General features: G+C 40.4%; 1 protein-coding gene across 1 annotated transcript in view; it reads right to left on the bottom strand.

Annotated features, from left to right (window-relative positions):
• Nucleotides 1-16,822, bottom strand: part of Atp8b4 (ATPase phospholipid transporting 8B4 (putative)) — a 166,684-nt gene that overhangs the window by 56,030 nt on the left and 93,832 nt on the right. Inside the window, 4 exon segments of the mRNA XM_028755546.1 lie at nt 2,096-2,261; nt 5,341-5,387; nt 9,280-9,488; nt 15,153-15,349. Of these exon segments, the coding sequence (XP_028611379.1) occupies nt 2,096-2,261; nt 5,341-5,387; nt 9,280-9,488; nt 15,153-15,349 (619 nt within the window).

Here is a 16,822-nt window from a genome sequence, read left to right as displayed (position 1 = left end):
ATATATATATATATATATATATATATATATATATATATGCTTGTATATGATATGCATGTACATACTTTGATGCATTGAATTACAGCACAATGTAAATTTTGAACGTGCTAGAATTGAAGAATGAATCTACAAATCTGAGAACTATCTGAATGATAAAATGAGGATTTGATCAATAAAGGAACAAAGATAGAGAAAAAAAACACCTTTCAAAGCATCTTCGAAGAACGTGAAATAACAGGCAAGGAAAAGCACCAAAGAGTCTCCAAACTCAGTCAACTAATGAGAACAGAATCTTGGGAGGCCTCATTAGAAACGTAATTGAAAAATTCCACTTGTTACTCCTGTACCACTGTGCTCCTTCTCCAGCCAGCTTGCTCTGAATGACAGACTGAAGTACTACTCATGTTCAGGCAATCTCGAGAAAGGGTGAAGATCTGAGTCTGGGACCAGAGGCCACAGGTGAATGAGTGTAGTAGTGTCAGACTTCCACAGAGTCAGAGGGGAAACAAGACAGGGAATTTGTATGCAATTTCTGCTTTTAATAAGAGCCCTGGCAGACTCCTAGTGTCCGCTCTGGAAAAGCAAGATGGTAACCTTGGTGACATGACTCCCAGAACAGAGGACCTCACAATCCAAAGACCAGTTACAAGACCTGCCTCATCCATAGGATCTTGAGCAACAGGCTACGATAATAAATGACATTTACCAAGCAAAAAGCCTCTCACACAAAGAGGAACAGACAACCATAAATCACCAAACATTTAAGAACAACATGAAAGTTAGATGCAGAGGCAGAAGGGGAGATGGAGAAGGGAGAGAGATAGAGAGGAAGGGCTGGAGGGAGGGAAAGACACACACACAGAGAGACAGAGAGAAAGAGAGAGAGACACAGAGAGAGACAGAGACACAGAGAGACACAGACACAGAGAGACAGAGAGACAGAGGCAGAGAGGAGAGAGAAAAAGAGAGAACATACTCAATAAAATACAACTTACTGGATGAAACAAAAGCAAATTTCAAATTAAGTATAATTAATATCCTCAAAGAGATCTAAAGAATATCATAACATTAATGGAAAACAGAGAGTGCTATTAAAATGAAATAGGGTTTAGGAAATGAAATTAACTCAAAAGGCAGAAATGAAAGAAACTTCCTTAAGGCAGTTCCCAGAAGGGAATATAACGATTCCTTGTGGTGTTAATATTATAAAGATCAATTAAAGCCATAAATATAATTATGTGAATCTTGAAAGCAATTAAAATCTAAAGAATGGGTTAATCCGGCACTTATTACTTCCTTGGGTAGTAATTTTAACTTTACATTTGGTAGTAAAAAGAAACAACACTTACAGGTAAAACTGTTAGACTTTGAAGAAAGAAGTTGATTCTCTGGCATCATCATTTGCCTCTTAGGATCAAAGGTAAAGTAAGCCAGCTGGGTTTGCTGTATTTTATAAACCCTGAGCTCCACATCACCACGTAACATGTACAAGTCCTTGATCAGCATGATGACCAGTGTTTCATGTAGAATTCATCCCCACTGTATGGTCAGCTCCATCCATGAACATGTACGATGTGAACTGTATTTCCCTGTGTTCTGTGTACTAGAATTTCACAGCCAAGTGTGGCGCTCAATCATAAGAAGCATTTAATATCAGATGAAGGACATATTTGGATCTTTAGCTTTCTATTCTCTTTTTCTTTAATGTATTTATGGGGAGTGGAGTGATGGCCTGGCAATTAAGAATGCCTGCTGCTCTTTCAGAGGACCCGGGTTCAATTCCCAGCACCCACATAGCAGCTCACAAATGTCTGTAACTCCAGTTCCAGGTGATCAGAGACCTTCATACGTAGGAACTACACACAAATGGGTATACAAGCATACATGCAGCTAAGATATTCATACACATAAACAAAATGAATAAAGAGTAAAAAAAATTCCTTGTTTCTCAGAAGCATTCAGAATAAAAACAAAAAGCTGGAGACTAGAAAACCTTGCTTGGAGTATTCTACTTTTAGTTCAGAAATCCTTCAATTTGAATACCAAAGCCTATCGTTGTTACATTTTTTCAAAGGTTCACTATTCAAGCACTTACCTGCACTATTCTCCTCTGACATTACAGTATGGCAGAGAGCCAGTAAGCGAAGGAATTCGTGGACTTTGGGGTCCCCCAGCTCAATGGATTCCATCAGACTGTGGTCAAAGAAATGGAGTGTTCTTTCTGATTTCGATTTGCCTGGGAAGTCCATAGCCTCCTTTTTCTACAAGAGAACACCACCACCACCAAAACAAACTTTTTCCAAAAGTAATCATTTGTCTTTTCCATGTTTTAACCTTTGCACATTTTATGGGTTGTCATTATATGTCTTAACTTTTAAAAACCTGCAACCACTAATTTATCCCAGATTGTTTCAAGACTAAAACTTTTCTAGTAGACATTCACACGTTCCTGTGTAGCAGAGTAGGGCCTTCTATCTTTGAGGGAAGTTTATTAAGACCCAGGATGTTAAAGGTGGGGTGGGGATGAAACTATTTTCTTGCTGGGAAGATCCTTAAATTCAATGAGTAAACCACTCAGAATAGCTTCAGGGAGACCTTGAAACTAACCAGATTCAACAGACCCCTTCCTCCACATGTATATAAGCAGTAAGGACATCTGTAAGCCCTGAAACACCTCCTAGAAGAGGTAGAGATCAACCAGGCTGCCTTGGAAGGCTCAGACCGAGTGAGCTACCTGGAAAGGACACTCTCCAACCTCTGAGCTTCCTGTAGGATATGCACGTTTCCAGCTATCGTGGGTGGTTGCCACATTAAGGTGGGCTCTGGTGATGCAGCTCTCTGAGCTACTCTGCTCCTGTAAATAACCCCTCACCCATTTTCCTTTAAGGAACCCCAATAAAATCCATTGGCTCATTAAGATGGAACCTGGTGGTACCGTTATTTTAGTTTGTCATCAGTTCCCTATCTGGACTAAATAGGCTCTCATACCCTTAGGAATAGTGTCACACAACACCTTCGCTGTGTACTTCTTTCCATTTAAGAACTCCAACCTGACCTCCACCTTTTGACCTTTTGTTGATTTCATATGGTCATGCCCTATCTTTCAGACATTTAAACCTCAAGTTTAGAAACTTTATGACAGTCCTATAAGTAATGAAATGTCCCTTTCCTTTCACAACAGACTATCTCTCAGCTTCTGGGTTTATAAGGATATGACAACCATTCAATTGCTTTGGCCCTCCGCTTTTCCACTATATTCCCATATCCAAGGCTGGTAACATGGATCTTTGTAACTAAAATTAAGTATTCCCTCCAAAGATGAAATCATATGAGTATTATTATTATATTTATTGTTATCTAGTTAACAGTCTAGCGTCACACTGTGGCTGGACTTCCATTTCTTTGGCTCCAAGGTCTGAATCCATATGTATCACAGAGAGACACTGAAATACACAACCCTGCCATGTCCAGAATCCCTTTGTGTTCCATCCTTACTTTGGGATCGGAGGAGATGCTTGTTTTCATGTACTCTTGTTTTGACCGAACGTTTCAATGTGGCCTTTTTCGGGATGAAGAAATGATGCTTTGGGCAACGTGCTCCTTTCTGCCTTACCATGCTTTCGTTTATTCACTGATCCAGTATTTACAGGAACTACAGGTCTTAAGCTATGCTCTGCCAAGAGGCAGCTGCCACACCATCACTATATAGCTTGAATCACCTACAATGCTATGTAGCAGAGGCTCTATCCAAGAGGAACAAAGAATAGGCGGGACTTCCGCACAAGAGAGGCAGGCCGGTGACTGTGGCTACAGCACTGGAGCCCAAAGCCTCCTGAATTTCCCAGCTGGGACCCTGGTGTGGTGCAGAGACCTTGCCTTACCGGGATGACAGCTGTTAGGAGTCAGGAAGCCAGCCATGTTAGTACAATGGCAAGATGAGGTGTTGCCCACCAAGTAGACATCTACAATAGGTCAAATCCTGTTGCCCAGGCAGCAAGGCCATATCCTGCATTATGGAGCTGACTTCCCCTGCCAGACCCCAGAGCCTAATGCAGGACATGGAGCTCATTCCCACTCTCAGGGCCTGGGCTCTGGCTGAACTGTTCAGTAAAATAGGAAATGAAAAGTGGGACAGGGAGGGGCCCTGGTTAGGGACTTGCAATAAGAGCAGGCTGCAGAGTCAGAGTCAGCAGCCCTCACTGGTGCTCAGCCTTGTAGAGTCGAGAGTGTTTCTGTCAGTCAGGCTTCTGCTGCTTGTTAAGTAGACCAGCACTGGGAGAAACCCACTGAGGCTGCTTCCCAGAGAACTATGGACTTGAGCTTGTGGGCACCTCCTCTATTATCATCTCTGTGAGTACCATCAAGAGTAGCTATGGCCCTGTCTGCCTCCAGCACCAGGGAGTCTTGCCTCTGTGTGACTTGGTCTCCTCAAGGACCTGTGACTCATGACACTTGTCACTCTGAATCAGCTCTGGCTGTTACTCTCTTCAGCTGCAGGGCCTCCAGGGCTGTTTGTCCTTGTTCACTTTCCATACATAGGGCCTAGCATCATACTTAATCCTGTGGTTGGGCAGCACTTGCAGTAGCTAGGACCATACTCTTCAAGATGACTCATCAGGATTTATCTGTCTGCCCGCCCCCTCCCCATTTTTTCCCTAACCCAGGCTCATGACCAATAGGGTAGACTTTCAGCTCAACCAGCTCAAAGAGCCAGCCTGTGAAAGGCACATAGATGAATGACATTGTGGCCTGTGCTGCTTCTTGGGGAGGTGACGTACTTCTGACATGATGTGGCAATTTTGTGCCTTGGCTTGCTTAGAAGTGGGGGTAGGAGTGTTTTATGTGTCTTGGCTTGCTTGAGGAGTGAGGTTTATTACCAAGGGCATATCCTTGACCCTCGGGGCCAAAGCCTTTAGTGACATCTTTCATGTGAGTCAGGGTGTGTCCTACATCCACATTGCTGCAGTTCAGGGGCACACTAAGCAAAGTGTAAGTGTCACAAGAGTTGGGAACCAGTGGGTAGGAAAGATCACAGCATTCACAATGTTATCTTCAGTCATATCTCCTGCCAGAGTAGAGACCTTGACATGAAACCTGCATTCTTCCAGCCATTTGAACAGAGAGATGAATCCATGCACAGCTCTAAAGATTTGGAAACTGTGTGGCCAAGGGACCTTGATTAGAAGAAATTTTGAACCATGTAAATCTATTTCTTGTTTTGTTTTTTACATGTCTCATGGTGGATAGTATAAATCAAGCCTTTAAGAATGTGTCATACTTTAAAAGCATATACCATTTAAAACTAAAGCAAAAAAAAAATGGAATGCATCTCTTCTATACCTTAGTTATTTCTTTCTTCTGACCCACGTCATCTGGCACTTCACCCACTAAAATAAACATTGAAAGTAAATAGTAAGTAAAACTGAAAGTAGTTTTAAACATGCAATTTTAGAGGATAAATTTAGCGTTTTGTTTTGCTTGCACTTTGGGGTTTTTTAATACCATGGAGAGATTAATATAACTACATCATTTCCCCTCCCTTTCCTGCCTTCAATCTCTCCCACATGTTCCATCTTTCTCCACTTCAAAGTAATGGCTTCTTTTCCATTAATTATTATTGTATGCATATATATATATGCATACAATAACAATATATATGACAATATATATAACAATATATATGTGTGTGTGAATATACATATATATTTCTAAAAAAACCTTGCTCAGTTAGTATAATTTTACATATATTCAATTTTACACACACACACACACACACACACACACACACGGTGCCAATTAGTGTACTTTTTCTTAAAGTACTATTACTAGATAGAATATAAATTCAAGTATTGGCAGAATATGCATAACCCTATAAATGGCAATATAGAGGAGTGCTTATGCTTAAGATAAAACAAAATAAGTATACATTAAAAATAAAAGGTGGTGAGACATGTGTCCCCAGCTTAGCACATCAATCAACTCCCATCAGAGAAAATTTGTTCTGCAGTGGAAATGATTAACACAGACCCACAGCTGACTAAGGAATGGAAGATGAGAGGCTGTGGAATTCTCAGCCCTAAATGGAGTGTCTACAACATACCCCATCCCTCCAAGGCACAGGGATAATGTCGGGCAAGGGAGTAGAAAGACTATGAGGGTCGTAAGAAGTGGGTGACTACAAAGAAACCGTTCTCTGGATACAGAAGACACATACGGACTCACAGCAGTTGAGAGTGCGTAAGACCTGTACAGGCTCAGGCCATACAAAATGCCAGTGTGGGGGGAGAGGAAGAGACGGGTACAAAGTCACACTTCCAGATAAGAAGCTATTGGCAGAGGGAGAGAAAGTCCATTTTTCTATGGGCGCAACCTTTAATAGGTAGCCTACCCTCTAGTAAGTGACACATATCCAAAAGCATATGGGCAGCATAAGCTACACCTGACAGGCAAAGATGGGGAGAGGACGCCAAGTAGGGAAGCTGACGTGAATTTAGGAGGAGTCGGGGGAGAGGGTGAACATTATAAAAATGCATTGCACAAAATTCCCAAAGAACTAATGAAAAATGAGCAAAAAAATTAAGATGGTGAACACTAGATGATAGTGCTCCCCATAAGAGCCATAGACTAACCCCAGTACCTACCATGGGAAACCTTTTGATCTGGTGGTCAGGGTGAGTCCAAGGGACTAGTGAGACAATAGATTGTCATTGTCCTTGGTTACCTCCTAGAACATGAAGGCAAAACCCTATTGCTGACGATATTTCAGACACGGGACTTGGAGAAATCAATCTGGAACTGGTCTGAAACCTCCTTCCTGAGGACTATCTTTAATAACATATGAAGATGCTATGAATGCTTGCCAGCGGGGGAAATGTTTGTTCTATGTTCTTGTATTTTGGAAGTAAATAATCAAACTTTATTTTCCAAGGGATCACAGTTACAAGACTACCTTGAGTCTTTGAAGAGACTTTGGACTTTTGAAGCACATTAGGAGTGTTGAAGACTATAGGAAGTTTTGAAGTTGGATGAAACACATTGTGGACCACGAGATGACCATGAGCTGAGGGAGCAAGGGCTGAATGTCATGATTTGAGTGTGGCATGTCATTCACAGGTTCTCATGTTTGAACAGCTATTTCCCAGCGAGTGGCACAGCCTCATGTGCTTTGCAGGAGGAGTCCTTGAGATTGTAATGAACCTAGTCAACCTCCTACAATATAAATCTGAGTCACATGGTCATGGTCCTATCATGACCACATATGCATTCATTCAAATTAAATGATGGAAAAAAGAGAAAGAACTGTGTCTTTGTATTTAAAAGTCCCCCAAAGAGAGCCTATTGCAGGGCTAGAGATAAAACAGAAGAAAAATTAAAGACCTAAGAATATAATAATACTGAGTACAGAAACAAGATGTAAATAGGTGTTCTGGATAGTTTTATGTCACCTTGACACACACTGGAGTCATCTGAGAGGAGGGAACATCGACTGAGAAAATGCCTCTATAGGATTGGGCTCAAAGCACGGCTGTGGGACATTTTTTTAAATCAATAATTAATGTGGGAAGGCCCATCCAATTGTGGGAGGTGCCATCCCTGGGCTGGTGGTCCTGGGTTCTATAAAAAGTATGCTGAGCAACCATGAAGAGCAAGCCAGTAAGCAGCACCCCTTCATGACCTCTGCGTCAGCTCATGCCTCCAGGTTCTGACTCCTTTGGTGATAAGCCATGATCTTCAAATCTAAGCCAAATGAACCCTTTGCTCCCTCGGTTGCTTTGGTCTTGGTGTTTCATCTCAGCAATGGTAAACTAAGACAATCAATCGGTTAGAGTGAAAAGTTAACATTTCCCAAAGTCCAGGTCTATGACTCGAAACAAGTTAAGCTGTACCCAAAAAAAGCAATTCTGAACAGTATGTGTATGTGCAAGGAGAAATATGTTTTATGGATATAAATACGTTATAAATTATAATGCATATATAAATTGGGACCAAAAGAGGATACTTAACCCTTTCTGCTCTTTTCCTGTATTCTATGAGGGAAATTACTAGCCCTCATACAGTTTTTAAAATATGCAAATTTACAAAGATCTTGAAATCTCTACCTGAAAATATCAAGAAGTTGTCTCTAAAAGTAGCCTTCGGTAAACGTTTCAACAGATGGTTATTGGTCCACATGTCTAAAAATTACAGACTGCTTCTTAGAAATTATATCACTGGGTTAAAATGAATCAAAGGGATCTCTAAATTTCAAAATATCCCCCAGTATTCTAAAACAGTCTTACTTACACCACTATTTTGGTTAAGGAAGTATTTTTAGACTCAAAAAATAATGTCCATAAATTTTAAGTAATGGTTCTAGCTATTTAGCAGGCACGATGTGGATGTAAGACACACAAGAAAACTCAGGCTGAAAGTCACCATGTCCACTACCAAAGAGGCAGGATAGGGAACTAGGGATACAGGAGAGCTGAGGGCCCCATTACTGCATGGGTGGGTGACAGTGATGGGATTCAATGAGAAGGAGGTCACAAGACAGGACAGTATAGCATATTGACTTTTTCAATCCCTTGTTTTCCTTCAAAGTCAAATCCTGCTTTAAATTATTTGACAAGGTGTGAAGTTTCCTTCCCATTAGGAGACATAGAAAAGTTACCCTCTCTTGGAACTCCTTGACAAAATGAATGACCTCTATGAATTAAGGTAAAAGATCCAGCGGAGCATCGCAAAGGTCCCACTAGACCTCTACAGAAGAAATTGTCTGCTAGCTAGCTAACACCGACTTGAGATGGGCCAGGAACAAAAAGGACACTTGGATCCCCAAATACAAACCATTTATCCATACAGAAGATTCCAAAGGGGAACTTGGAGGTGAAGGTGCCAGAAGAAATGTGCATTTCAGGAAATACTAAATCCTCAGAAACACATATATTGACATTGATCCCACAGGGGAACAGAGGAGGAAGCATAAGACATTGGCTTAACAAGATAAATCATGCTGCCTAGGACTCATCCAGGGAATTTAGCCTCTAGAGCAGTTACAGAGCAAATCCACAGAACAGTGTATCAAAGGGAACTGTCTCTAGCCATGGATGGTAACAGATCCTAAGTTTCATCAGATTGTTTCAAATATGTGCAATAACTAGTTTATGGGTGTCCATTGTCTGTCAAGTATCGTGGCAATGCTTAACAAGAAAACCATGATGGTTGGGTAAGGGGATATTATTTTTTAATGATGTTGCTTATTTATACATTTGGTACCATTAAGATAAACTATTCCCTTACCATAGACTCTTCCATTAATGGAACATTTTTTAAAAGTCATGATGTTTTGAGTAAGAGTTCCTGTTTTGTCAGAGAAGATATATTCAATCTGGCCCAGCTCCTCATTGAGTGTGGTCGTCCGGGCTTCAGCGGGCATCGCTTTCACAGCATAATACATCTTCCGGTCCCAATTTATAAAATAACTGTGTCCCAGACGGATTACTTCCACACTGTGGTCCATTAACATGAAAAAGAAAGGAAGAAAACAGAGAGAGAGAATCTATCATTATATGAACACACAAAGCATTGCCAACATCCTCAAGAGTTTCAAAAACAAAAGAAAAATATAGAAGTGCTTTGTCCCTAGGTCTTAGTGATCTTCAGAGATGCCTCCACTGAAAATCTGCTCCTAACCCTTGGTGCCCAAGCTGTTTCCTTACAGCGTCACAAAGCAACGGTATAGCTGGCTCATCAGGAAGCCTCAGGCAAGGGCCTGTGCTTCTCTATAGTAAACAAGCCCAGTGGAGAGTTTTGTGTGGCATGTTCACTTGAAACTCAATCTGCATCTCAGAGTAAATGATTCCTTCCTGATATATATGTGTGTGTGTGTGTGTGTGTGTGTGTGTGTGTGTGTGTGTGTGTGTAGTTGGAAGAAATGTGTCGTAAGACATTGATGTGGTTTTACTTTCAAAAGAAGTCAACAATAGGTCTCTACTAAGCAGTAAGCAAACCATGATCAATTTTGACTAAAAACAAGAGTTTCTCACTATCCATCTACTAGGAAAAGAGTACAGTCTTTGTGCAGTAATGGCTTATATTCAAACTCCAGAAACGGAAAGTCTGTGGCCAAGGGTCTTAGTCCAAATGTCTGTCATCTATAATGCCAAGTGGGGTGGGTGCCCAAAAGATTATGACAATGTAAGGTATCGGTTTTTTGTAGAAATTTTATTAAGGGATTTTCTTAGGTTTGTATTATATTGTTAACTACTTGCAAAAAAAAAACCTGTTTCATAAAACTAAGTGTAGCTTCAATGATAAGGTTATAGTTTTTTCTAGGAATCCCATTTTTGAAAGAACTTACATTGTAACATATTCAGCTTTCCTTTATTTTTATATAGTTCCACACCACAGCCAGACAGATTTGTTCCTGTACATTAGGTGTTTTTATTGATGGGTAAGTTTTTAAATTATTGTTGATCTAAAAGATAGCATATATATATAATCACTTACATTACCAGATGCTAAGCTGAATTCTAGCAGGGTTGTGTATTACTTTGGATGCCCAGGTTTATAATCACTTGTATGCATTATTTTTTTCTGAATAGGTTCATTTTAGTTTGAATTAATCCTGCCTTTGCTCATCAACTTTAAATTCAAGTCTTTGTATATTAACAAGAGCATTTGAAAGAATATAAAATTGCACCAATAATAGTAGCGACCTACAGTTTATTTCTGGTCTGAGTGGGTTTTCTTGTCTTTACAGGAAGAAGGCTAGATGATGCGTGGGAATTCTGAATGCTGTGCATCAAGTTCTGAAAGCTGGGCACAACTCTTTCCTCTCGGAGTAACGTGGGGCTATGTCATCTCTGAGTTTCTCATAAACTAAAATCACAGGATGACTACATAAAATCATATGATAGAAATATAAACATATCTTAATTCTGCATGTATTTATATATTCTAATGTGGGTTTTACTTTTCTGCCCCTCTCCCTGCTTTCCTAACTAGCCACTCTGACTCACATTTTTGCAGAGTAGCTTACCGTCTCCTTATTCCTTTAACTGGGAAAGTGTTAGGACTCATAAGAGTCCAGGCCCATCACCTAACCTGTCCTAAACAGGCAGACAGTGTCAAATGAGTAAGTCCTGGCCCTCTAGTTTCTAACTTCACCAATTAGGAAACTATGACTTGCAAGATTACCAAGTCTCTCTCTCTCTCTCTCTCTCTCTCTCTCTCTCTCTCTCTCTCACACACACACACACACACACACACAAATTAGTCCCAAGTTATAACCAGAATCCCAGCATCTGTTACAGGCAGTGCAAACCTTCACGATAGTATTATGCAATGATCTCCTCTTCCTGGAGGCTTACTTCCTATAGTTTCAGTTACCCACAACTAACTATATCCAAAAATTATTTGATGGAAAATTCTAAAATTAAACAATTTTTGTTTTAAGTTGTGTAATGCTTCAAAAGGATGAAATGTCACCCCGTCCTGCTGTGTTTGGATGTACCACGTCTGAGATGTGATGGACGCCTTGGCTGATACACCCCTCAGCATACACTGTCCAGTCATCACACAGCAGCCGTCTTAGCTCCCAGATCTCTAAGTATGGCACTGCAGTGTCTGTGTCTAAGTAATATTATCACAATGCCAAGTCATCCTCCACACTTTGTCCTATCATTTTGACATTATATCATCATATATCAAAACACAGGTGCATATGGAACAATGTAAGACTTTGAAACTGGAAAGCCATGTTAATATAACTTTTACTGTACTATGCGATTATAATTTTTACCTTTGTTCACTTTATTGTTAATCTATTACTGTGCCTGATATGTAAGTTAAACTTTATTATAGATATGCATGCATAAATAGGAGAAATGGACAAACAATGTTCATTATGACCAGCACTCCTGAGATCCCCTGAGGATCCTGGAAGACATATTGCCCCTGAAAGGAGGGTCACTCTGAAAACAGTCACTCGAAGGTTTGTATTGTCTGCAAACCTGGTAGCTCCTTGTAAATTAAAAGCAGTTTTGTAGTAGTTTTTTTATTTTCTCATGCTGCAGTACAGCTCCTTTTTGCTTGGGAAGAGAGGGTTTAGGGGAGTGGCAGTACTACACACAGCCCTTTCTTTCATACACACATTCACATAAAGAGGCATACACACACACACACACATGCACACACACATGTACACACACACATAGAGAAAGACATACACACATGCGTTCACACATGCATGCACACATGTACACACATACATACACACAACCTGTAGCTGGGCCTTTCTTGCTGCATAAACACACTGACAGCATGGAAATATAAAAATAAATTTCTCTGCTCACCTAGAATTGTCAACTGATCAAAGGGAACCATGAACTCTCACCATGTGGCATTAGTTTATGTATTGTACCTTATCCAAAAGCCTAATGATGGCTTCTGTGGGAGACCTTCGGCCCTCATCACAGACACACATTTTCCCGTTCCTATATCATAGTGTTTGAACATCTAAGACCAAACAGCTTGAAATTTCTTGAAGTGCTTTCCCTCTCAAGTTGAGATCAGAATCACTTATTCAGTGAGAGGAAAACCTCAGCTTTTTATCTTCACTGGTCCCAAGTCCAGTTTAGGGTCAGAGGGGAAATAAGGTGCAAATGTCAGACAATGTGGATTTAGATCTTCACTCTGACCTAATTAGCTATGTTATCCTGAACGAATCAACTCCCCATTTCAACAAGAGCTACTTCAGAAGACTTGGGGGATGCATAAATGAGATAAAGTATGTTTAGTGTCTTATGCAAAACATTAAAAAAAGAAACAGAGCCACCCATGGAATGTGGCAAGGCCTCATATTCATGTCAAATTGTAGAACAGCAGTGAGAGGTTTTGAAATCATAAAAAGCAATGCAGAAGAAACTAGTTTTATGCAATGAAGTGCTGTACCAATATCAAATATAAGTGATTATGTACAGATAAATCAAAAGGCGGGCGCTTTCTATTGTTTGAATAGAAAGGAATCCAGAAATCAATCATTTTTAATGTCCTCATCTTATTTTATAGAGCAGCACATATTTGACAAACACAAGCCAAAGAGAAGCCAAGGACTTTCTCGAAGGCCAGGGATCTTATTACCAATTACCTAGACTCCTAATATTATAAATGTGGTTTTTGTTAACAAGTACACACTAAAAGTAAAAGAAATGTTAACCTGAGGACCTAGCCATGGTTTTTATAAAAAATTTTAAAAAAAAACCTTTTAAATCATTAAATGAGGAAAGGAATGGTACAAAGAAGATACAAAGAGAACATGTTCTCCACAAGGACAAAAACTCAGTGTGTGAATATACAAATGACAAGCCACTGTGCACATGGGCAGATGGTACATCTATGCAGTATTGGTTATCAGGACATTAAATGGAAAGCAACAAAGTTGATCACAGCTTTTCTGGCAAAGAATAGCATTTACTACAGGCTTTATAATGGGATTCGAGCATAAGAGACTCTCAGTACTGAAGATGTGCCAATATGATGAGCCAGTAGAATACAGATTACACAGAGTCCAGGCTGCCCACAGCTCCAGACCGCCTGGAGCAATTTGTGGTGTTGTGGCCACATGCCCCTACTTCAAGTCAATTTCCCACAACTTGACATTTCAGTTTCCTTACCACTATCCAAAACAAGAGTGACTCTTGTTCATTAACGTTCTTTGTTTCACTGTGGCTTAGTTTTTGGAAAGAGAAAAGAGAAGTTAGTCATAATTAGAGGAGAGCCAGAGCTGGTGGCTTTGTATATAGTCAGTACTGATGGCGGGCGTACAAAACAGCCAAGTCTGTCTTCACTCCAGGATCTGGGGGAGGCTCAGCCTTGGTAGAATTGGGATAGATAATGCCTCAGGTAGACTTATCTAAATCTTATGGAGCACACTCATTCACACACATACATGTATGGAGAAAGGGGAAGTCATAGAGAGAGAAGAAAACATATGTATGTTTGGAGAAAGAGAGCACACAGAAAGAGCAAACATTCATTCACAGAGAGGGAAAGAGAGCACACACACACACAGAGTTGAAGGCAGATGCAAACTATGACAGACTATTTTAATCATTCTATGGAACTAAATCTAGAAACTGTAGATCAGGATAGTGGGAATTATGAATCATAGTTACCTAACAATAGCTGGGTACTATCACCTACTTACTTGGGGTCCTTTCTGTATTTATTTATGATGTGTCCAATAATAAGGGCGACTACCACTCATTAAGCTTTAGAGTATGCCAGACATTCATTGAGTCCTCAGATAATCCTATGAGACAGGACTTACATTTTGCCCACTTTTAAAGTCAACAAGCTTAAGAAGTAGATGGTGAGGTGATTTTCCCAATGTTACAGGCGCAGTAGATGATAGGGCAGCACCTGCATCCAGGTACCTGAGGCAGACGAACAGCTGGAAGACCACATCTCAAAACATCCCGGGTTTTTTTCCTACCTTAAACCAACTCAATTTTACTGATCAGATTCCATGAGATTATAGTGCAGTTTATATGTTCCAAAAAAAAAAAACCCACATCCCTAAGAAACCATACTAATCAAGAAAAAAATAAAATGCATTTGTTAAGATACAAAAATGTACAAGTTAAACAGCATTAAAGCACCAAGTCGCTGTTGTGGATAGCCCCAGCCTTGTATTTTGATGCTAATTCTCCTTTCCTGGGAAGAGCTGCAGAGGAAGAGTGAATCAGTACACAGGTGACTTCTAGTGAACCTTCTGCCCATTTGTAAAATAAAGGCTGGAGCCAGTGATTGGGCAGAAGAAGGGGAGGTGGAGAAATAAAGGTTAGTAGGAAGAGAGCAGAGAAGAGGAGAGAGACACAGAGCATGATGGAGGAGGATGACTGGGAAGCAGGAGGTAAAAGGACAAACGCAGGGTCTGGAAAACCCTCAAGTTATAAGGGTCTCATAGCTGGGGAATAGGGTAGTGAAGTGGTGAATCTGCCCAATCTAGGCTTGCAGAATATATTCATATTTATTGAGTTGTGTTTTCTTTCACAAGTCCTGTTTGGGTTGGAGATTTATCGCCACAAGTCGCCTTATTGCTGACAGATATAGCAGATCATACACAGGGTGAGCAACCAAATGACTTCACAATATAAACCTCACCTCACCTGACATATAATGAAATGGGCACAAGCGTGTTGAGAATGATGACATATGACCAGAATGTTAAGAATCCAGAGAACAAGGAACTCTTCTCGCCTTCTCTCCAGAAGAGGGAAGTTCTGAACTGGTCTCCAACTTCACGCTCCCAGATAGAATTTCCTATTGCAAGAATAATTCCCAAGCATACCAGAAACCCAAAAATCTGAAATAACAATAGAAGTGTAGAAGTTTGGTTAATGTTAACATGAATATCAAATTGATCAAATCAATACAATCTACAAATCAATTTCCCATAAGAAATTGTCATTTAAAAATCAAGTTACACAAACCCTTTCTTACTTATAACCAGGCATATGAATAGAAGTTAGCATTTTATGGCTGAGATGTAGCTAGATACCTGGCATACACTTCTCACTTAATTCTCCCACTAACTCTCTCTGATTCAGATGCAATCATTATCCACAGATTAAAAACAAATTAAAGAGATAGGCACAGAAAAGACCATGCTGTAGGTTGACCCCATCACTCAGTTATTGTCACGCCCTTACTCTGTGATGAATCACAGAGGAGGATGAGCCAAAACACCTCATGATGGAGATGCTTTGTTTTTGAAATACTTGAAATAAGTGGGAGGCAAGGTGAAAATGTACAGCAGATTTTAACAGCACCATCACTACCACAATTAGGAAAGCAAACGTTTTGGAGGTACGTCAGAGAGACAATGAAGTCATCAGCGCAGAGTCCAAACCCACAGCCTCACAGATGAAGGACACAAAGGCAGTGTCTTGAGAAAAAAATTGTAGTAATGTGTTCTGCTTCTGTATCAGGAGCTCACACTAGCCACTCAGGAGGCAGGGTCTCTAAAAAGTAGGAAAGTGTCCTTTTTTCTCCAAGCAAGACTGTTCCTGATATCTAGAACTATTTTCTTCTTCATTCTCATAAATAAAACAGGAGCATATGAAGACAAAGTTGAAAAAATTTTCCTGAAGGTTTATTAGAAAAAACTAGGTATAAAAGAAATTTGAATGGTGTATCCCCCATACAGTACCAATTTGTATCTACATCATAGTGTCTTCTTTTTTTAATAGTTGGTGCTACAGATTAATTGAATGGAATTACTTTAAACCACTAAAATTAATGATGTTTGCCATTAAATGTCCTACTTAAAAATTCTGAGAGGATCATCTTACTTACTACCACAAAAACCAAGGGTGCTGCCAGTGACCTTATGCTGTGATTGACAGATGATAGGTGACAGGTGTGTGTGTGTGTGTGTGAGAGAGAGAGAGAGAGAGAGAGAGAGAGAGAGAGAGAGACATAGATATATACATAGTTGTAGAGAGCCGCGGCGGGTGCTGGCAAAGTCCGCCATCACTAGGTGGCACTATCAGCCATAATTCTTCCTAGTAAACAAGTAAACTGCGCATGTGCCATGGTAAAAGCCCGCCAAAGTTAAAGCCCATCCCACGGCGTTTGGCGCGCAACGAGTAAGCAGCCAATCAGAGGTGAATACACCGCTCTAGGGTATATAGGAGTGCTTTCCCAGGGCTGGGGGTCTTCTTCCACCATTTTGGTTTTTGGGAATAAACGTGTTCATACGGAAGGATTCTGGGGTGTGTGTGTGTGTGTGTGTGTGTTCTTGCCGGCGAGACGACTACACGCGCGCCGCACACAG

The sequence above is a fragment of the Grammomys surdaster genome, unplaced genomic scaffold, assembly GCF_004785775.1.
Source record: "Grammomys surdaster isolate TR1022 unplaced genomic scaffold, NIH_TR_1.0 129, whole genome shotgun sequence".
Classification (NCBI taxonomy): Eukaryota; Metazoa; Chordata; class Mammalia; order Rodentia; family Muridae; genus Grammomys; species Grammomys surdaster.
The sequence above is the reverse complement of the archived record's forward strand: the minus strand, read 5'-3'. Positions and strand labels throughout refer to the sequence as shown.